The sequence below is a fragment of the Schistocerca gregaria genome, chromosome 4 (assembly GCF_023897955.1).
Source record: "Schistocerca gregaria isolate iqSchGreg1 chromosome 4, iqSchGreg1.2, whole genome shotgun sequence".
Classification (NCBI taxonomy): domain Eukaryota; kingdom Metazoa; phylum Arthropoda; class Insecta; order Orthoptera; family Acrididae; genus Schistocerca; species Schistocerca gregaria.
In genome coordinates, this window is record NC_064923.1 from 396185399 (window position 1) to 396208801 (window position 23403).

A 23403-nucleotide genomic window follows, 5' to 3' on the forward strand; every position below is an offset into this window, starting at 1 on the left:
CAGGAACTTATACAGGAGGAGGGGCGGCACATTCTAAAATTGCCCTTTTCTATGTAACTGAGTAAGTAGTTTACCGTATTTTATTACGTCTACAAATTTGCTTCCGCCGCTGTTTCTCAAAGTTCGAGGCTTTATTGTGAAAAACTTACAAAAAATTGACGACTCAAATAGCTGGCCATCGCTGGCCACTACTTTCTCCCATCTTTCAGACAGCATATGAATTCTGGAGTGGAAGAACTGGGCGTTTTTTTAGCAGATCCATGAATCGATCTAATTTCGCACTTGTTCAAACTATCAGAAGAGCTGGTCCACCAGGCCGTGAGCCATTGATCTAAAAGGTGGGGACAGAGGGAGAAATTTCTGGTGAGTGGAACTTACAGTTTCAACGTTCCCAACTATGTTTTGATTCGTTTTGCGGCATGGTGTCAAGCATTGTCACGGTGCAAAATCACTTCTTCATGTCTATCGCTGTATTGTGGCCGTTTGTCTTTCAGTGCTGAGGTCAAACGCGTCAACTGCTTTCGATAACGATCTCCTGTGAATGCTTCCGTCGGTTTCAGAAGCTTCGAAATCCTTCTCTGTTTCCACCACAACTCTGGTCACCGCTACTGAAGCGTTGAAACAATTCTCTGCACAATAATATTTATGTTGGAACTCTTCTACCTGGTCCGCGTTTTCATAGAAAAACGGTAATATCAGAAGTTGAGTCCGCCTTGATGCAAAACACCTTGTTATTCGTTTATTTTTTGTTGTTGTTATCCCAAACTAGTTTCGGCGACAAATATCACCATCATCAATGGGGTTTATTAATCTTATTTGTTGTATGTTACAGCATGTTTTAAGCAATTATTGGCGCTGTTTGCCACATTTTTTTCTGTTGCCGTCTTTATACTTAGCGAACATTGTCATGTTCGTTGCATGGTATGTGCTGCTTTTATTCACGGAAAAACAAAACTTTTGCGCTTTGTTTCTGATGCAGAATTAACCCCACTGATGATGGTGATATTTGTCGCCGAAACTAGTTTGGCATAATTATGAAGAAAACGAATAACAAGGTGTTTTGCATCAAGGCGGACTCAACTTCTGATATTACTGTCATTCTCTGCACGTTCTTTCGGTAATAGATGCCCACGTAAGAATCACGCTGCATTTTATGAACCTTAGCTGTAGATTTCTTCGTGTTAAAGCAGAAAATTAAAACTTCTCCCCAAATTACGAGAACTGGGCTCTTAAGTTGACGTTCAGTCGAGAATAATTATAAGACGCAAGTACAAATTGACTAATATTTTGATCGCATCATGTTTACATGTTCCTAAGCTTTCTGTATGACGCTTGCGACCTATCAACTGCACCACCACTTGGCACTTTGTGCAATCTACTGCAGAGCGGTGGAATCAAAATTGTAGATTTAATATCTTAAGCGATTGATTGTTATTCAGTCACTACTTTGATACCTAAAGAGGAAACGCATTAGTATCTGCAAAGTATATCTTCTAATATTAATATATCACCTTATAAATTCAGTATCTGAAATCACATCCTCAGGTGGTGAAATCCGTGATACCCAACGTGCTAGGAAGTAAAGCTGATATGCAGAAAAAAAATTTTTCTTCCTCTATTAATAACGATGGGACGGAAGGTTAAAAATCTGAAATAGAAAAACGATCAAAACGACGGAGAAAGCAGTGTTTGAAATCAAGCAAAAAAAGTACGTTGGCTGGACGAGGAAGATACAGAAACCGGATTAGGGATACCATTTCACGCATGTCTTGCAAATCTTCGAATCCGCCTTAATTGCAAGACAGAGCAAAAATCACGGCAATGCCAAGGAAACGGCATAATTCCACGCGAACAGAGTGAGAACTAAGCAAACCGAAGTTACATTGCGTTTGCTAAAGCTGTACTATTTCGCGTCACGCGCGGCAAAGCTAAATCTCCACTGTAGTAGAATCGCTGTCACCATCTGCTGCAGGGTAATAAACAGGAAATCTGCTGCCCGATTCCAGGAGGAAGTAAGTGCCACTTTTTGTCCTTCCTCCCCCCCTTTCCCCCCATGCGGACGGATGTGACAGGGGGTATCCGCATCATATTGCCCCCATAGGCAAATCACAAGAGCGGCTAATCAGAGTTCTTTGTCCCCTGTTGAACAAACTGCACTCATCTTCCACAAATCATTTCTCAGAGGAACCTGCTATGTTCACTGCCATGTTGATCTACTGAAATTCTACAAACTCCAGAACAATTCTGTGACATCGACCTGAACTAAAGATTAGCCTTCTAGATCGCATATATTTTTAATTTTAACCAAATGGACAACAAGAAAATTTCTTGTAACAACTGCGGATTTTCCGCAAAAGAAGACAATATTTCTTATGTCATTTGTTCAAAAATGGTTCAAACGGCTCTGAGCACTATGGGACTTAACATCTGAAGTTATCAGTCCCCTAGAACTTAGAACTACTTAAACCTAACTAACTTAAGGACATCACACACATACATGCCCGAGGCAGGATTCGAGCCTGCGACCGTAGCGGTCGCGCGGTTCCAGACTTAAGCACCTAGAACCACTCGGCCACAGAGACCGGCCTCATTGTTTGTCAAACATTTTTTGAGAAGCTGTGTAATTTGTTCTGTCATTCAGTAAAATAATTCCTTCCACAAGCGTTATACGCATTACCAAGATCAAAAAAGTCGAACGATTGTAACACCAATATGGAAGCTGTGGAGAGCAAGTTGCGTAAGTAACTTACGAAGACAACCATCTGTTAACATATGGCCAACACGAATTCAGGAAATGCCGTTCTTTATTGCTGTCAACAGAAGATCTCAAGTTAATTCCATGTTTCTAGATTTCCGAAAGGCTTTTGACACTATCTGTCACAAACGGATTCTAATGAAATTGCGGGGCTATGGAGTAACCTCTCGGGTCAGTCTTGCCACTCGATTCGCAATTTCCTTTGAAAAAGGTAACTGACGAAAAGTTATCTAATAAAACAGAAGTGATATCTAGCGTTCCTCAAAAAAGTGTTGCAGGCTTTCGGCTGTGCGTAATCTACATTATCGATTCAGGAGACAATCTGAGCAGTCCTCTTAGGCTGTTTATAGATGATGCTGTAGTTTAGTAGACGTACTAAACTCGACAGAAGATCGGTACAAATTACACAATTATTTATACAACGTATCTGCATGGTGCGAAAGTGGCCATTGATTCTGAACAATAAAAGGTATGAGATCCTTCACGTTGATACTACAAAATTCCGTTAAATTTCGCTTGCACGATAGGTCATACAAATTTAAAGGCTGTCGATTCAACTAAATACCTAGGAATTACAAGCACAGACAAATTGGGACCATCACAAAGAAAATGTCATGGGTAAGACGAACAAAAGACTGATTTATTGGCAGAACACCTAGGAGATGAAAATAATCTGCTAAAGATACTGGCTACACTACTCTTGTCCATCCTCTTCTGGAATACTGCTGCCCAGTATGGGACCTTTGCTAGATAGGACTGACGGTAGACATCGAGAAAGTTCAAAGAGAGCGATTTCTTTTATATAGCCGATAAACAGGGGAGCGAGGGTGTCCCCAATATGATAAGCGATTTCAGGTGGAAATCATTAAAAACGGCGTTTTCCGTTGCGGTGAGTCGCGAAATTTCAATCTCCAGTTGTTTCCTCAAAATGCGAAAAATTTTGTTCACTCTCACCTATATAGAAAGAGACGATCATAGAGACAAAAGAGGTCATAAGGTAAGATTTAGGTGTTCATTTTTCCCACGTTTTATTCGAGAGTGGAACGGACGTAAAATAATATGAAAATGATTTTATGAACATTCTGGCAGGCACTGTGAAATCGCAGAGAAGCCATCTTGATGTAGATTTAGTTGCAGATGTAGCTTATGTTAAACTGCACACCTACAGTTACTTGCATTAGGAATTGGAACCTCAAAATTGTTCACCAAGGTAACAAATTTGGCAATGTTGCAGCGGATTGCATATAAGCGGGGGTGTATGAAACAGAGGTAAGTCCTCAGTTAACTGGGAGACTTTGCAGAGGACTAGAAGGTAATAACCATAACTTGTAGTCAACAAGTGTCGCGATTGTTGACGACAGGGGCTGGCTTAGAAGGGACGAATGATTTCAAGAGCAATCGTCGAATATTTTATCTTTACTTATGATAATGCGCTATTTACCAAAGTTGAGAGCCGAGTAATGTAATAAATCTGTTCTCTACAAAAATGAGGGTTAGTGTAAAGCTCTAACAGGACTGTGAAACGCAATATAACAGTTCAGATGAATAGTGGCTTATAGTGGCGCATTGTCAACAAAACCAAATGAAGCGCACCGTTCGTTTGAGAACATTTGTGACCGTTTCAGCACTATAGCGTCGAGGTGCGAAATTGTACACTCGTAAGTCATAATTTAAGGCACGTGACTGGTCAGATTATCCAATCAATTCATGAAAGATTACGAGTTCGGCAGCTCAACAGAAGAAAAAGATAGCGATGTGACAAGGATGCAAAATTCAGTGTCATCCGAACTACCTCTACAGTAGTAATCAAACAGTAGTGAAGGCAGAAATACTGACGTAGCTCCACCAATGTCGTAGCATTGCGAGAGGGCACTCCTGTCAACATGTCTGGCATCATAGCAGATGTATTCCACAACTGTCGAAACGCTAACTGAGTATGTTTCGTTTACTTACCAGGACAGGAATAGGTGAATCACGTGATATATAGAACAGAAGAATGTCGACCACGGCTCAGCAGCACGAATAATAGTGTTGTGACTTTGTCGTAATGGACTCTATCTCAGTTTAGAAACTGGATAAATAATGAGCAAACAATTTCTACGTGACGCTCTCCTGCCGGCCAGGAATTTTAAGTTGTTCTTTCTGGCGCACGTGATTGAGAAGTGTCGCTCAGTTCGCATGCAGTTAGTAGCCACGTCTCCGCGCTTAAGATAGACGTCGTTCGAACTTCGACCAGCAAAAGAACCGCCTGACGCGAGCAATCGGCGCCCTCTAGTGCTTAATCTCCCCCAGTGACAACGACGCCTCATTCCCATTCAGCTAACAGAAGGCCTATGAACTCAGTAGGGTTGCCACATATTATCTGCGTAAAATTTTTGAGCTGACGAACTGCCTTCACACAAGAGTTATTAACTGGTAAATCAAGGGCAGGAATTCGGTAAAAATGAGAAATGACAGAGCGCGAGATGGTTAGGTATAACATGTTGCGCTCATGACACTGATGATTACAGGAGTCTGAATGAAAGACCAAATCCTGTGTCCCGAGACTATGAAATGATGGAATAATCCACGAAACGTGTGGTACTACTGTTTAGAGCGGTGGTAGTCAACTTGGTCCCTTGCGCACAGTAGCGGCGTTCCAGTCTTTATGGTGGGCGGTAGGCGGGAATGGTACTGGAAACGTCTACATTAGATTCGCATGAAATTTTGACTTGAGATATTTGGTAAGTACTTATTATTATTAAATGCTTTAATTTTCTATTATTCTGCCTCGAAAATTTTATAGAGTAAAGGTACTTCCCTACTTTTTACATTACCATCACTGTGGAACCGGTGGCTGTTCGAAAATTTTGGACTAACAGAAATACAAAAGTTGGCGGTGGGTGCAAAAGCTTGATTACACCTTGCCTATAGCATCCACTTTTCGATCGTTTTTTGTTTTCGCGTACTTGGTCATTCAGATATCTGTTCTGAGCAACACTCTGAGTTACGAAACTTTCGGCATCTGTATTTAGCCAGCCGGCATTCCACATTAATCTAGTGAGCTGTGTGAGAAGATTGCTTCTTCACTGACGCATAGACAGAACTACGGTTATTTAATACAACAATATCGAAATGCATTCTCCAAAAAATGAGATGTAATCTCCAAAACACATACTGAATGTCAAAAAATTTAACTAACATGTCATACAGGTAAAAAGCACGGTGGCAATATTTAGAACCAAAATAGTCAATGCATCTAAATGTGGGAGGCATGGGTTACCTGACCCTTCATCATTTACAAATAAACAGAGCTGTAGCACGCGGCTTTTATTGCTTCTTTCTAAGTAATATAACGCTCCGTGTAACCACACTTGAGTAAACCTATTCTCAAATCTCAGAATCTGATTTTAAAGTGAGTGGCCTCCAGTGAGAAGAAAGCCTGATACAGCAAAAGAGAAATAATAATTTTTGGATGCTGCTTGCTCTGTTACATTCACTGCAGAAGGGTACTGTTTTTTTGTTTTCAGTTGCTCTGCACGAAGCAATATTCTTTCTGCAACATACTTTTCGTGTGTTTCGCGTAAATGACGGAACTTAACTAAAAACCCGCACTTGTGGATGGATGTTATTGTGACTGTGAAGACGTCTCTGAAACACGTGTACCGGCACTATGCCGTAGCGTGTATCTAGATATGTGTGTAAATGAGGTGACTAAATTCGCAGCAATTACCACATGTGGAGAAAAGCTTCAGATATCCAAATCCACAACCACGAAGACACATTGCGTACATTACAACAGCACTCTACCATCACAGATATGTAATACAGATGTTTGTTGTAACATTCCTATCAGGCTGTTAACGATCAAACACAAAATTAAAAATTGAAAAATACATGATCGACACTAATGATCTATGTGCGAAGATAAGTGTATTTGTACTTCAAGGAAATATTTTTGCTTGCTTATGGGAAATATATCCATCAGACAGAGGCATGTATTTTCAGCAATGTTAAACGTGTATGCTAATGTGAGAGAGCTACACTATTCTGTTAGGAACTTGGACAACTCTCTGATACAAGTTGTAACTCTAGCTTGTGTAAAGATGAACAGAGCTGGTCGACTTTTTTTCCACTCATCACTATTTTTTAGTAAATAGTTTGAAGCAGCTAAAAAGACAGACGTTACTGCATATTTTCAAAGGCTCGGCTACACATTGAAAATGAGAAGAATTTTTATATCGTTGTTGTTTGTCGCGGAGATAGGGAAAAGCATTACACGCTCGCCGACACACTACGCGCCATTAGTTCCTCCAGAACGGCCCCAGGCGACGTGTGGGTGGTAACAATTAACTGATAACCCATTGTCGTCGCTGTGGATTAATTTAAAAAGCTGGACGACTACTGTTTAGTAAGAAAACTGGAAAATGTGTGTTCTAGAGATCACTGAAGCTGAATAGATTCGACAACGAAGAGCATCCAGATCGCGGAAAGCCTATGATTCGACTTGATTGCCGATAAGTCGATTGTTGTCCTGTCAGTTGCTATTTAATTTGAACGGAGATCCAGAAAATAAAAAGTATGTAACTGACACGAAACGCACGAGATTTTTCGACAGTTCGATGAATCGCATACGGACGAGAAATAAGTTTGCCGTCGTCCGACATTGGCGGTATCTGAGGAGTGCAGAGGTGAGGTAGGCGGTAGGCGGAAGGCAGGGCGGCTCACCCGAGTCCATGGCGAGGAGCGGGGGCGTCGCGGCCCGGACAGCATCCAGCGGCGGCCGCCGGCCTCTGCACGCTACGCCACGCTCTGCACGCGTCCTTCGTCGCCCCGCCTGCACGCCAGCACGCGCGACTCACTCGACGTTGCGTCGCCTCACGTCGCGTTCCTCACTGTCCGTGGAGCGGTGCGCTACTGCGTGGCCCGCCACTCATCCGCGGCGAGCGGCAGCGGCCCGCCCGCCGGCCAGGCCGCGCCTACGGCTGTCCCGCCGGGCCAATGGCAGCGGGCCAAGCGGCCAGCCCGTCGGCGATTGGCCGGTGTGCGCCTCCAATGGCCGCGGACGAGGCCTGGGAGGCCGTGCCGGCGCGGACCCGGCATTCGGGGAGTTGATAGCGCGGCGAGCACCTGCGAATCAGCGCTTCGGCGTCCTACTGTGCTCCACCGGCCGCCCGTTACGACGCCGGCGCCTGCCTGCACACTCTCTTTCAGCCGTTGTGCTCACGCCTACTAACGTTTGATTTTACAGCTTATGAGAACGGTTAACTGCCGACTGTGATTTCGCGACAGAGTGAACCATTTTTGTCACCCGGTTTTCCTCGTTCCTCTGCCATACACTTAGCTAATTCTCATCTACGTATAGGCCTATTACAATATAAGAATATACAGCCTACAGTTGCAGGTTAACTATATCGTTTACCTAGGTTTCAACGTTAGGTTTAAAGAACATCTTCCAATAAAGGACGTAGGAACACGGGGATCAGCCTTTGCGAAACATCTGGTGCAAACCTTTGCGTGACATACAGCTACTACATCACGAAGTTAAAGGGCTATAGACTCGACACGCTTGAGGAACTACAAATTTATGCACACCTAATTGCAGATAGAGACAATTTACTGAACGATCAACTGTATCTAAAAAACAGGGCATACTTCGAAGGCTTCCAGCCTATATTAGGTTTACAATAATTCATAATGCATGTGACCATTACAGTTTCTGTAATAACAGAACCTTTCCTACAGATGTTCATACGAAATTTGTTGGTCAGTTTATAAGGCTCTGTAGTAGAATGTTAAACGTAGTCATGCTGGATACTGTAATTAACTTACAATAGTGAAGTATAAAATTAATTCATAGCAAAAATGTTATCTGACGCGTACATAATAAGAGTTTGATTCTATACGTCTAGCGCATGCGCGCCGCCCTCTGTGAGACAGCCCGTGAAGCCCTCGCGGTCCGCAGTCTCTAGGCACACGACGAGGCCCATACAACGGGCTTAAAGTGAATTTGCTACAGTTTGTTTAATAGAAGTGACAAAACCTTATGGTTATGCATCAAGTTTTATAAAGTTGACTTAGGACGTGGCTTGTTTTAGGCGAACATTTAAATAATATTTTATGTAAGTACTACACATTGCATCCCATAGGATGACAATATCTAATATAATTTACTAGCACATTATAATACTAACTTTTTGCAGATTCTGAAGAAGACGTTTTTACTAACGTTGAAACTTAGGTAAACGATAAAGTTAACCTGCAACTGTAGGCTGTATATTCTTATATAAACAATATCAGTTGCTGTCACTGCATAAAAATGTTAAAAACCTATTACAATATTTCATCAGGTGAACTTCCGCAACTGAGGAAAATATTCACAGAATAAAAATCTGCTTCAGTTGCCAGTAATTTTTCCTCAATTGATTCAACAACCGGTTTCGAAACGTTAAGCGTCATCTTCAGGTGCCACCAAATAATGACTAGTCACTTACGTGCTTGCTGTCCGTGCGGCTGCTCTGGTTGCTGGTACTACACTCCCATGCATTTATTTGACTTGGCTGTGAATACTCATGACTGACTAGCCCGACCGCGCACACATTAGCGTTCTCACTATTATTTGGTGGCACCTTACAATAAAGCTTTAAAGCTTCGAAACCGGCAGTGGAATAAATGTAAAAAAAATTATTGATAGCTGAAAAGGATTTATATTCCATTTTTGTGTTAGCAGAAGAGCCAACACCGTGTTACGAGTGGAGGCCGAAATGCACGCGTTTTAGCACACGCAGGCTGGCGTGAGGAGGCAAGAACTATACTGACGTGAGGTCTGGAACATGACAAGGAATGAGAATTCAGAAAGCGGACATAATTAGTTTGATAAGTAACTTTAATCCATTAATGATGAACGTCGCTCTTGACGGTACATGATTCACAATATTATCTGTTCAGAATACATTCTTGAAGGAATTATAGTAACTGAATATGGCGCCTTGCTAAGTCGTAGCAAATGACGTAGCTGAAGGCTATGATGAACTGTCGTCTCTGCAAATGAGAGCGTATGTAGACAGTGAACCATGGCTAGCAAAGTCGGCTGTACAACTGGGGCGAGTGCACCGAGTTCATCGTACAGAAAACGAAAACGACACAGAACAAAAAACTAGCCAATCTTATAAAGCAACAATTACCTCCCAAACCGAACCAAAACAAACAAAAGAAACACTCATCCTACACACCTTTCCTCAACAACACAAACATAACATTCACTGCAGAAGAAGAGGCACTACTTTGCAAAGGCTTAAAACACAATGTTCAAGCTCAACTGGATCAAAAGAACCAAGAAAAGCTCATCACTTGTGCAACACAGATCTCGACCATCGCCTTTAAGAAGCAAACTGACAGAATATCAGCCTGCCACAAAATTAACGAAATCATTGAAAAGGAAATTGCAAAACCATTCCCAGCATACAAGAAAAGAGAAGAAGCCCTTACACGTACCATTAAGACTAAATTAAACGTGAATAATGTTGTAATGGACAGAACAACATACATAGAAAAAACTTTAGACTTCTTCCAAACCAGCAACATAACTGAAATACATAAAGATCCAACAGCCAGAATACAAAAGGAGATCAAACACATTTCAAACAACATTAACTTTCTACTCACCATCCAAGAAGCAAGAAACATTGTAACAATGAGCCCACAAGCACCTTGCCTTAGATCACAACCAAAGATCCACAGAAACGGGACCCCCATCAGACCCATAGTGAACTGTAGGAACAGCCCAACATTCAAGCTCAATAAAATACTCTTCAGAATTCTCAAACAAGCATAAACATTCAGTAATGAGAGAACACTTAAAAACACAACAGAATTTACACAATATGTCAAAAACCACACTTGCCTCATTTGACATACAAAATCTATATTCCTCTGTGCCAATAGATCCCACATTACAGATAATTAATGCCAACCTACATAAACACACAAAAAATCCCTTCAACTCACGTTAAAGAACTAATGGACCTGCTTGAATTCACACTTTCACACAACTATTTTAAATTTAACAATAAAATCTACAAACAAACAGATGGTCTAGCAATGGGCTCAAATCTTTCCGGATTGCTAGCAGAAATTTTTATAATTAACCTAGAAGACAAAATCCTGAATTCCAATCACCACCTCCTCAAAAATATCATCTACTACTACAGATATGTAGATGATACCATCATTTTAATCAAAGGCACTAAAGATGACATCACTGAGTTGAATCAGTTCTTTAACAACTCCCATGAAAACATAAAATTCACAGTTGAACACCAAAAAGATGACAGTATAAATTTCCTAGACCTTACCATTAGAATAAAGAACAGACAGACATCAGTTTGAAATTTATCGGAAGCCTACCACAACACATACCACAATCCACAACTCCTCTTGCCACCCCGCAGCACACAAAATGGCAGCATTCCGGTACATGATTAATAGAGCTATCCAACTACCACTCTCAGAAGATAAATGCGATCAAGAAATTGAAATTATAAAACAAACAGCTATTGAAAATGGTTATAACAGCTGCATAGTAGACACCCTAAAACACTCAATAATGGCAAAGGAATCACAACACAAAAAACAGAAAGAAAATAACATCTTCCATTCAATCGCCTTTCTGGGTAACATTTCATACCAGATTGCCAATGTCTTCAAACGGAAAGGCATAAGCATGTCCTTTACAACAGACAACAAGATTGGACAGAAGTTACCCCACAACATCGGCACACGAAACCCACTTCATCACACAGGTATGTACAAAATTGCATGTTTGGACTGTGACTGCTTCTACATAGGCCAGACAGGCAGATCATTTGACATTAGGTTCAATGAACACATGGCAGCAGTAAAAAACAAAAAATATCACACATCAGCAATAGCTGCCGACCTGCATGAAACAAAACACCATACTACACATCCAACAAAAGGGCAGAAAACTAGACATCCTCGAAACACTCAAAATATACAAACACCAAATGAAACAACCAGAATCCATTTTAAATGACAAAAATGACAATATTTACAATAGTATCATCTCCGTTTTCAGCAACTGCCTACACTCTTAAAAATGCGCGCGCGCGCGCACACACACACACACACACACACACACACACACACACACACCTAATATTTACCATAAATATTGGCAGCTACCAAGAGTACAAGAGATTGATCTCATTCACAGATAATTCATCACACCAACAGCTTGTACCCCTTGTCAGCTTAAAACTGTATGTACATCAACTACTGGCACAAGTATATATCTATCTGCGTATTTTATAGCATTAACCGATGTATTACCCCAACCTTTAGGCAGTTAATATATACAACATGCAATCTTAAGACTCCTTGTCATGTAAATGTTTGCTCTCATAATCAGTCTTTCCTCTCTCTCTCTCTCTCTCTCTCTCTCTCTCTCTCTCTCTCTCTCTCCCACACACACACACACACTTATTCTCTCTCTCTACCTCTCCCTCTGCCTCCAGCCCCTCACTTCACATCTGTTTATTAATATCAATCAAAGAGTGTAATGTATGTATGACTTTACTGTGTAGCCAATATGATCATTGTAACTTAAGTCTGTAACATTTCACCTAATTGTTATCAACAAGTATGAAGTGTAAGCCATTTTAACATTTTACCTGATTGTATAAACGAGTATGAATGTTTAACGGTTTTAACGTGTCAGAATTGGATTTATATACCACCTGAAGTACACACACATACATTTGACACCTCAAAACAAACACCGCCAAATGCTTGAAGCAGTTATTCTGTAATAATGTTTTTACGATGTATACTCTTTGCACTTTGCGATTATGTCTTCTCTTCTGCTATACGATCATTACACCCAGCTGATTTCTGACACCATATTTGTTTACAAATGTGGCAGTATACATGTGATGTGTTACGACAGCAAAAGGAACCTGTGACCACTGAAGGTACTGTAGTTTACTTATTTAATGTTTACCATTAGATATCAGTTTAATTTTTTTCTCAAAAGTAATCCTAAACCATATTCTGAAATAGTGTCTTGTTTCTCCACTAGGCAGTGTCACAAGTTCCTCCAAAAATCGTAACACAACACACACACAAATGTAATACTTACTTATGTAAATCCACCCGATGATGGAGGTTTAAACCTTCGAAACGCGTCGTGGAAATAAATAAAACGGTGACTGGTAACAGAGAACTTGTTGTTTCATTTAATTAGAGCGCTAGGGAGTCTCTCTAGACTAGACCCGCCGTGTGGCGGCGCTCGGTCTGCAATCACTGATAGTGGCGACACGCGGGCCCGACGTATACTAACGGACCGCGGCCGATTTAAAGGCTACCACCAAGCAAGTGTGGTGTTTGGCGATGACACCACTTACATAAATTCGTATGTTAAATGATGCACGAAGTTTAGTGACTGCAGACGTAAACAGTTTCATGCAGTCAAGGCTGCATTCCCGAAACTCACTGATTCATTGTTTCCGTGACAACCTGAAGACATTCGAATTACTTTCGAATTGTTTACTAACTGATTTTACTCCCGCAGTTTATCTTTAGTACTACTCATCATTTCCTGTAGCTGATCGGAGCAACATCAGTCAAACATCTTACGAGAATGCAGACCGATGCCGTCTTCCACAACCACCGATATTTTGGCAGCACCACCCTATCGCACAAATTCAGCGAGAGTGCGCTGGTGAGGAAATTGGATACCTTGGCATGCGGGGCATGTGCGGAAAAGCACAAGTAATGCCAGCGCACAGACAGAGATGACCAAACGTCAGTAGTTATCGATAGTGAATATTAGGCCTATCTACCAGCAGGTGAACAAGTAACATTCACTCTGCCCCTCTCTTATTTTATGAGCGAGAGAGCAGGATTGCAAGTAGAATCTAAGCAAAAATCTTTATTTCCTTTCTTCCAGGAGTGCTAGTTCTGCAAGGTTCTCAGGAGAGCTTCTGTAAAGCTTGGAAAGTAGGAGACGAGGTACTGGCGGAAGTAAAGCTGTGAGGAGGGACGTGAGTCGTGCTTAGGTAACGAAGGCACGGTAGCTCAGCGTGTTCGATCAGAGGGTTGCTTGCCCTCTGTAATAAAAAAAACACTGAGTAAAGGAATCAACGATCAACTTGAAGGCATGTCTTGTGACGTCCACCCAGATCAAACGCAACGAACAATACCGAAAAAAAAGGTAGCTCCGATGGTAGAGCACTTGCCCGCGAAAGGCAAAGATCCCGAATTCGCGTCTCGGTCCGGCACACAGTTTTAATCTGCCAGGAAGTTTTCAATAATATTTATGTCTATTTATAAAGTCACTCGCTGATTTATTCTCAACTGCTTCCTTAATGACACTACCCCAACAGCTGGAAGTGCACACGAGAACTGCTGTGTTGTCGTATTCCATAGGAAGAACATTGCCAAGGCAGTGTCCTGCAACTGTGTACTGGGTTCTTTTTAGCGAATGTGTCTGTACACCGGTCCCCCATGGTCCTGATGCTATGACCAATGTAGTTACAATATGCAAACAGTAAAGTCGGACTGCGCTGGCTACATTCGAAAGAGATTTAGTAGTAGGCTTCGTCGCTTGCTTAAAGAGAAGAAAGGTTAAGTGCTTCAAGATGGGAAACTAATAGGTGGAATGGGTAGGTCTAGACTTACACTTAAAGAAATCATTAATGAAAAGATGAATATTATGTTACGTGCTGCTGTATTAATTCGTTTTGTTAACCAGTTTTACGTTACAAGGCCACCATCAGACTTTTACCTGACTGTTGCCGTCAAAGAAGGTACAATATTCAATATTAACACTGAGCTATCTCTAACAGTGCAGTGGTAAAGCAATTAAAAACGATAAATTTAAACCGTAAATAAATGTAAAGGGAGCAAACCAGAAAAACATTAAAACCCGACAGGAAAAAAAAATAGTACCCATGTAACAATGGAAGTTAAATTACAATCCTAACAAAATAAAATTAGTAGGTGACAATGTACTGAAGATTGTTTTGAAGAACTGCGTGTGGATGGTGACAGAAGTAGAATAAAAGAACTGACGGTTATAACAACAGAATATCTGGAGTGCATAGACAATCACAATAAAATATGGATGAATCGAGTGGGAAGCATTGCAAAATGGTGAGGATTTAGTGACGCTTAGAGTAGACAAAGTACTGAGCTCTGTTTGGCCATTTAACACTGAATCAGGACTGTGGGACAGATGCTTGTCGATTTTCCAGGGCTACCAACAGATAGAGAACGTGGGACTGCGGGTGGTAGCTATGGCCCTCACTTAGCAGGCCTACATGCCCAGCAAGTGTGCAGTCAGAGCTCTGCAAACTCCAGCTGTGGTTATGTTAAGCCAGCCTAGCTGCCGTGTTCTTGCAGATGTGGTTCATGTTCAGCCAACATAATTGCTACGCCTACCCATTCCACCTATTAGTTTCCCATCGGCAATAAAAAAATTATCACATTCTGGAAAAATAATTTTGTGTATGTCACTGCTGGCTAATAATTCGGGCTCATATTTATTATCTAAAATACAATGGGCTGTTGTGTTCCATCTGTTTATACAGCACAACATACAGAATAACTTATCGTGATATTCATTTGTAGTTATGTAGCTGCTCTTCCAAGAAACGACAAAAGAATCAGTTAAAGAAATTGATTCTTTTCATTTATTTTCATTAAGTACCCAACGACCAAAAATTAATCTATAATTTGTGTTGAAAAGATGATATAAGCAAATAAACATATTCATAGAAACACTCAGTACCAGAATATGTTATCAATGACATTAAGACCACATAATAAGTTTATTGCAAACACTAATTTACTGAAGAAATGTCTTCATAAGCAAACGCAGAGTGCGGATTGAAAGCATTAATAATTTAACTTGGGTTAGGCGCCCAAAAAGGACGTATTCTAGAGGTAATGAGCTGAAAATTGTGTCTATGCTCCAGCGAGGGAAATAATGGCACAATTGAAACAGTAAAGAAAGCTGGAGTGTCTCTAAGTGTGATTACTCTTTTAGACCATCGATGAGAGCAGAGTACACAAAGCCGAAAGAACACTTTCTCATCGTCACGTACGCGCCGTACAGAAAAGAAGAGCGGGATTGAGGGAGGCGCAGAAGAGAAACCTCGAAGATGAAAAATATCACTATGCGGATTTTAAAATTCGGGTTAGCCTATTACTCATTAAATAACCTAAATAAGTTTTTAAAATGAATTTCTGGGTTTGACGTTTTCAAAAAATGAGAAGCCTTTTCTGAAAACATAAAAGAGCTAATGTTACGACATTTTAAGGAGCCGTTCAAAACGTATTTCCGTATAACTGGAACAAGAAAAAAATCCTTAGTCACTTTTTATTTGTAGGGCTGCATTATATATAGCAAACAGTGCTTAATCTGGATTATGCCAAACTCAAAATTTTATAAATAGTGAAATTTAAAACACACCTTAATGATTGGGGTTCAATGAATTTGAGCTACTTTCGTGGTGAATGTCGACATAATTTTGAGGTTTAACAACAAATTGGCCTGGGTACATTTTCTGATTGTCAGTAGACTGACCAATGTGTAGTCTTACTTTCTTCAAACTGTCGGTGAATTATACGTCTGTCTGTGTGATGGGGACGGATTCGAGTTCAATTTACGAAGATTTTTTTCTAAGCGAACGAGGCAGTCACCCCAGCCTCCCATCCCCCTTGCTACCCGCTGGATAAAATCTTGCTGTAATGCTAACCGTACTACGAAACACAAAAGATACAGGAGGAGAGCTTTAGGCGTTAGATAAGCGCTCTTCGCTCTGGTGTCGTGCGCAGTATCTGCTTAGGAAGTTACTGCTGATGACATACATGTTTAGTCTGTTCCATGCAAGAGATATTCCCGGAAGATACCAGAAACTAGGACACTACACAGACAAGCAAACAACAGTTTTCCCATCCGAGATGCTGTCCGTGAATAGCGTCTGAAACAAGATAATACAGTCGTAATAATGTTGCACTTTGCACTCATTTTTTTTTTTCCAGATTGTATGCTGCAGATTGTAAAGCGTCCATTTTACAGTTGAAACTTCATACATCTGCAAACACAAGGCGTAATTGTAAAGTCATAAATTATTACCTCGAAAGAATAAAGTTAAGTATTTGGAAAAATTTTCCTAAAAATTTGGAAATTTGTGGTAAGGCATTATGGGACCACACTCCTACGGTCTTCGGTCCCTAACGACACACAGACCAGTGCCCGAGGGAGGACTCGAACCCCTGACCACGTGGACCGTGTCAAGACGCACTACACAAGCTGGCAGATGACGTTCACCGGGCCATTGGCCGTACCCACACCCTGCCATCGGATCGCCACATTGTCCACCGTGATTCGTCACTCCACTCAACGTTTTTACACTGTTCAGTCGTGCAATATTTACGCTGCTTACACCAAGTGGGGCGTCGTTTGGTATTTACCGGCGTGATGCGTGGCTTATGAGCAGCGACTCGACCATGAAATCCAAGTTTTCTCACCTCCGGCCTAACTGTCATAGTAATTGCAGTGTATCCTGATGCAGTTTGGAACTCCTCTGTGATGGTCTGGATAGATGTCTGCCTATTACTGCCTATTACACATTACGATCCTCTTCAACTGTCGGCGGTCTCTGTCAATCAACAGACGAGGACGGCCTGTACGCTTTTGTGCTGAAAGTGTCCCTTCACATTTCCACTTCAGTATCACATCAGAAACAGTGGACCTAGGGATGTTTAGGAGTGTGGAAATTTCGCGTAAAGACGTATGACGCAAGTGACACCCAATCATCTGACCACGTTCGAAGTCCGCGAGTTCCACGGAGCGACCCACTGTGCTCTCTCACGATGTCTAATGACTACTGAAATCGCCGGTATGGAGTACCTCGCAGTAGGTGGCAGCACAGTGCACTTAAGATGAAAAACGTATGTTTTTGGGGTTGTCCGGATACTTTTGATCACATAGTGTATTTAGGCAGACCTTAATGAATTTTCAAAGTGGCGCAAAAAGACTGGCAATTTCATTTCGATGTTCAAAAAAGTAAAATTGTACATACCACAAAACGCATTGTAAGTGGTCCATGATTAGGAATTTGTTGCTAGCGCACTCGAGCAGATGTAATTTCGATGGATTGCTCACGCGCTGCCTGCGATATGTAAGTTATAAGATAATCTCAGACCAGAGAGCTGTGTTGTCATCAGTAGGAACTGTGTAGCAGTAGGAGTAAGTAGTTGCTACCTGCCTGGTGTATCATGTTGGCTGGGCCGGTCGTGGGGAGCGATGGCGGAGCCTGGCCGATATAATATAAGGTAAAAGCAGTCTCGCGCATATGTACTATTGTTATGTCAAGCCCCATGTAAATGTTTTTAAAAATCTCATAATAATAATCTTTCTTATAAAAAAATTAACTTTTGGTAATCATTCATCTCAATTTAAAGAACTTACAAATTTATCCAATCCATGGTAATCTCGATTTTTGTAAAGAAAAATCCGTTGTTTCTTTTTATACATGACAAATCTATCGGCCAGCATTGCACAGGGCTACCCAGAAAAAATTTCTTATAGGAGCAGATATATACGCGTTATCCGGCGACCTTATTGAGGTAAGAATTTTCAATTTATTCAGAATGATCTTTCAGGGCCATGACGCAGCGCTGCTGACGTCCAAAATTCACCAGTTTAAATTCACAGTCATTATTGAAAGGTTATAAGTGAGCGACAATTTAATTGAGAAGTTGGTCATGTTTTATTATTGGTAGGTTATGAAATTTTACTGTTGGGAGGTTTTGGAGTGTATCTGTTGGAAGGTTACGCTGAATGTGAATTATATATTTATATTTTTTTACTGTTGGGGGGTTATTAGGCATATTATTTATCTGTTGGGAGGTTACAGCATAAACATGGTATACTATGGTTACTATATCAATCACTCATATATATGTGATTAGCCAACTAATACAAGAACCTAGGTAGAACAATCTGTAGTGATATGAAATTCAGTGGTCACGTATAGTCAATTGTAGGTAAAGCAGGTCGTAAACTTCAGTCAATTTGTATGACATTGGAAAAACGCTATGATTTTACAAAGGAGACTGGTTACAGAACTCTCATGCGACCTGTCTCAGACTACTGCCGAAGTATGTTGGGCCTATCCAGCTAGGAGTAATGGGGATTTTTGAACTTAGGCCTCTACAAAGAAGTGTAGCGTCTCTGTCCGGTTTCTAGCGAAATTTTTAAGGAATCTGCCACTGTGTGTTGAAGTACCAATTGCAGCCCAGTAAGCCTGGTGTGGTGACGTGTGGGTTACAATGATACATACGCAAAAGGATTATGACGTGGACTAACTATGCTCAGTCGTGACTTCACTTGCGCAGTGATATCCAGAGCGGGCAGGGTGATGTCACCACACCAGAGCAAGACCCATGTTGTGAACTGGGAACTAGGGCAACAAACGCGCCTCACAGCTGTATAAATAGATGTGAATTCTGAGACAGATCCATTGAAGGTCCAGTAGATCCACGCTAGACGATGAGACGACTGGGCACCACCTGCGGCACCCTTGGGTTTGAGACCGGGTGAGGCCAGCAGCCTCCTGCGCTGACTCTGTGCCACATCACTGCTCACCTGCAACCCACACCTGCCACCTCCAGACTCCAGCCAGGGGGCAGCGGGTCACGTCCTGCGCACGGTAATCTCCACCCGCCTCCGTGGTGGATGCGAGTGGGGCTTGAGTCGGCGAGTGCGGCCATTTCATAGGGGAGTGCCAGTGTCGCCGAAGTAGACCACTGCTGACATCGAGGCCGAGGTCTGCCGTCAGGCTGCTGGCCACTGCTCGGCCCGACGTCACCATCGCAGGCCGCCTATGCAGGCACGCGCAGCCACCTGCGAGTTGATGCCGGGCGGCGTCGCCAGCATGGAGTGTATCTGCCTCACGTTGCTACACTACTGGCCATTAAAACTGCTACACCACAAAGATGACGTGCTACAGACGCGAAATTTAACCGACAGGAAGAAGATGCTGTGATATGCAAATGATTAGCTTTTCAGAGCATTCACATAAGGTTGGCGCCGGTGGTGACACCTACAACGTGCTGACATGAAGAAAGTTTCCAAACGATTTCTCATACACAAACAGCAGTTAACCGACGTCATCTGGTGAGGAGTTGTTGTGATGCCTCATGTAAGGAGGAGAAATGCGTACCATCACGTTTCCGACTTTGATAAAGGTCGGATTGTAGCCTATAGCGATTGCGGTTTATCCTACCCCGACATTACTGCTCGCGTTACTTGAGATTCAAAAACTGTTAGCAGAATATGAAATCGGTGCGTTCAGGAGGGTAATACGGAACGCCGTGTTGGATCCCAACGGCCTCGTATTACTAGGAGTCGATATAGCAGGCATCTTATCCACATAGCTGTAACGGATCGTGCAGCCTCATCCGGATCCATGAGTCAAAACATGGGGACGTTTGCAAGACGACAACCATCTGTACGCGCCTGCGATGGTGTACTCAACGACCAAGCTAGGTGCACGAATGGCAAAACGTCATTTTTTCGGGTGAATCCGGGTTCTGTTTACAGCATCATGATGGTCGCACCCGTGTTTGGTGACATCGCGGTGAACGCACATTGGAAGAGTGTATTCGTCATAGCCATACTGGCATATCACCCGGCGTGATGGTATGGGGTGCCATTGGTTACACGTCTCGGTCACTTCTTGTTCGCACTGACGGCACTTCAAACAGTGGACGTTACATTTCAGATGTGTTACGACCCGTGGCTCTACCCTTCATTCGATCCCTGCGAAACCCTACATTTCAGCAGGATAATGCACGACCGCAAGCTGCAGGTCCTGTACGGGCCATTCTGGCTGGATGCAGAAAATGTTGGACTGCTGCCCTAGCCAGCACATTCTTCAGTTCTCTCACCAACTGAAAAGTCTGGTTAATGGTGGCCGAGCAATTGGCTCGTCACAGTACGCCAGTCACTACCCTTTATGAAATGTGGTATCGTCTTGAAGCTGCATGGGCTGCTGTACCTGTACATGCCATCCAAGCTCTGTTTGACTCAATGCCCAGGTGCATCAAGGCCGTTATAACGGCCAGAGGTGTTTGTTTTGGATACTGATTTCTCAGGATCTATGCTCCCAAATTGCGTGAAAATGTAATCACATGTCAGTTCTGGTATAATATATTTGTCCAATGAATACCCGTTTATCATCTGCATTTCTTCTTGGTGTAGCGATTTTAATGGCAGTAGTGGTTCATATATATATATCAAATGGCTACGGCCATTTCAGCGCACACTCCGCTGCAGAGTGAAAATCTCATTCTGGAAACATCCCCCAGGCTGTGGCTAAGCCATGTCTCCGCTATATCCTTTCTTTCAGGAGTGCTAGTTCTGCAAGGTTCGCAGGAGAGCTTCTGTAAAGTTTGGAAGGTAGGAGACAAGATACTGGCAGAAGTAAAGCTGTGAGTACCGGGCGTGAGTCGTGCTTCGGTAGCTCAGATGGTAGAGCACTTGCCCGCGAAAGGCAAAGGTCCCGAGCTCGAGTCTCGGTCGGGCACACAGTTTTAATCTGCCAGGAAGTTTCACGTTTTACCTTATTTGGTCTATACTTTGATACTCATGTTTATTTACGATTTTCTGCTGAATTTGTTTGTGTAATGTATACTGAAAAATACTATAAAATGTCGCTGGTCTATGTATAGGGTCGATAGAATTGTAACGATAGAATAGAAAACGCTGGAGAGAGACTGTGTTGGGGAAGCAAGAGCACGTGGATAGAAAGAGAGAGGACCGCAGCAATAGAAATCAAAGTACTAGTCGGTCGTTAGCCATCGAACTGCCGATATCCTGGCGTGGATGCGAGACTAAGATGTCCACCGTTCCCAGGAATTAGAGCCTCGCATGGTTCTGCATGCCAAGACGTGGATTAACTATACAGTGTGCCAGGGCAATTAGTAATTAGAAAAAGAGCCGTCTGGAGCTATGTAAATGCTGAGACTGTACTAGACGATGCCGATGCAGTTCTTCGCGTGGTTGCATCTGGGCAAAGTGCTCTTTTCTTTAGTACTGTAAAAATGTATGCTCTTTTGTAAATATATCAGTACATCTTAACTTGCGTGTTTCTTCAGACTGTTGTTGACCCAAGTCATGTTACCTGTGATCCGATCCTGGTCCGAATCATTAAGTATACCTTAGCGTTATAATTATAATATAAAACTGTTATACTTTCTTAACAAAGACTGTTAGATATTAGTACTTGCTTGATAAACAATTTACTGATAAAGTTAAAAAAGTTTTAAGTTAAGCCATTGTCCAATACAGAAACAGAATTTGAATTTCGGAAAAAGTCAACCATTAAGTTCAAAGTAGTTTGACTCTGAGAATACCGTTAACCAATATGGCGTCTGTAACGGAGTTGTATTCCAAGCAGAGAGCAGTCAGTGAGTTTCTGATGGTGGAAAAGTGGAGCATGACCCATATTCGCAAGTGCTTGCAGAATGTTTACGGAGATCCGTAAGTGAACAAAAGCACGGTGAGTCGTTGTCGCGGTGCCTGTCAACAAGGTCTGGCAAACCTGTCTGATCTCACATGTACTGGTCGGCTGCAAACAGCTGTACCATCCTCAGAAAACTGAAGAAATGCGAAGAAAATGCAAACGAACTTCTCCTTGTCATGACAACCCAAGGCGTCATGCAAATCTGCGCACCCGAGAGTAGCTCACAGAACCTTATTGGATTGTTAATCCTCATTCACCCTACAGCCTGGATTTCGCACCCTCCAATTGTTTGGCCCAAAGAAGGATGCACTCCGCGGAAAGCAGTACGTGGCTGATGGGGAGGTTACTGATGCAGTAGTACGTGGCTGATGGGGAGGTTACTGATGCAGCAGTACGTGGCTGATGGGGAGGTTACTGATGCAGCAGTTCGTGGCTGATGGGGAGGTTACTGATGCAGCAGTTCGTGGCTGATGGGGAGGTTACTGATGCAGCAGTACGTGGCTGATGGGGAGGTTACTGATGCAGCAGTACGTGGCTGATGGGGAGGTTACTGATGCAGCAGTACGTGGCTGATGGGGAGGTTACTGATGCAGCAGTACGTGGCTGATGGGGAGGTTACTGATGCAGCAGTTCGTGGCTGATGGGGAGGTTACTGATGCAGCAGTTCGTGGCTGATGGGGAGGTTACTGATGCAGCAGTACATGGCTGATGGGGAGGTTACTGATGCAGCAGTACGTGGCTGATGGGGAGGTTACTGATGCAGCAGTACGTGGCTGATGGGGAGGTTACTGATGCAGCAGTACGTGGCTGATGGGGAGGTTACTGATGCAGCAGTTCGTGGCTGATGGGGAGGTTACTGATGCAGCAGTACGTGGCTGATGGGGAGGTTACTGATGCAGCAGTTCGTGGCTGATGGGGAGGTTACTGATGCAGCAGTTCGTGGCTGATGGGGAGGTTACTGATGCAGCAGTACGTGGCTGATGGGGAGGTTACTGATGCAGCAGTACGTGGCTGATGGGGAGGTTACTGATGCACCAGTACGTGGCTGATGGGGAGGTTACTGATGCAGCAGTACGTGGCTGATGGGGAGGTTACTGATGCAGCAGTACG

At 42.6% G+C, this 23403-nt stretch overlaps 1 protein-coding gene across 1 annotated transcript in view; it reads right to left on the reverse strand.

Annotated features, from left to right (window-relative positions):
* LOC126267743 (paired box protein Pax-1) overlaps window positions 1-7640 on the reverse strand; it is a 280190-nt gene extending 272550 nt beyond the window's left edge. The window contains exon 1 of the mRNA XM_049973045.1: window positions 7463-7640. Within this exon, the coding sequence (XP_049829002.1) occupies window positions 7463-7472 (10 nt within the window). The 5' untranslated portion in view covers window positions 7473-7640. The remainder of the gene's footprint in view (window positions 1-7462) is intronic.
* Window positions 7641-23403: the final 15763 nt, after the last annotated feature.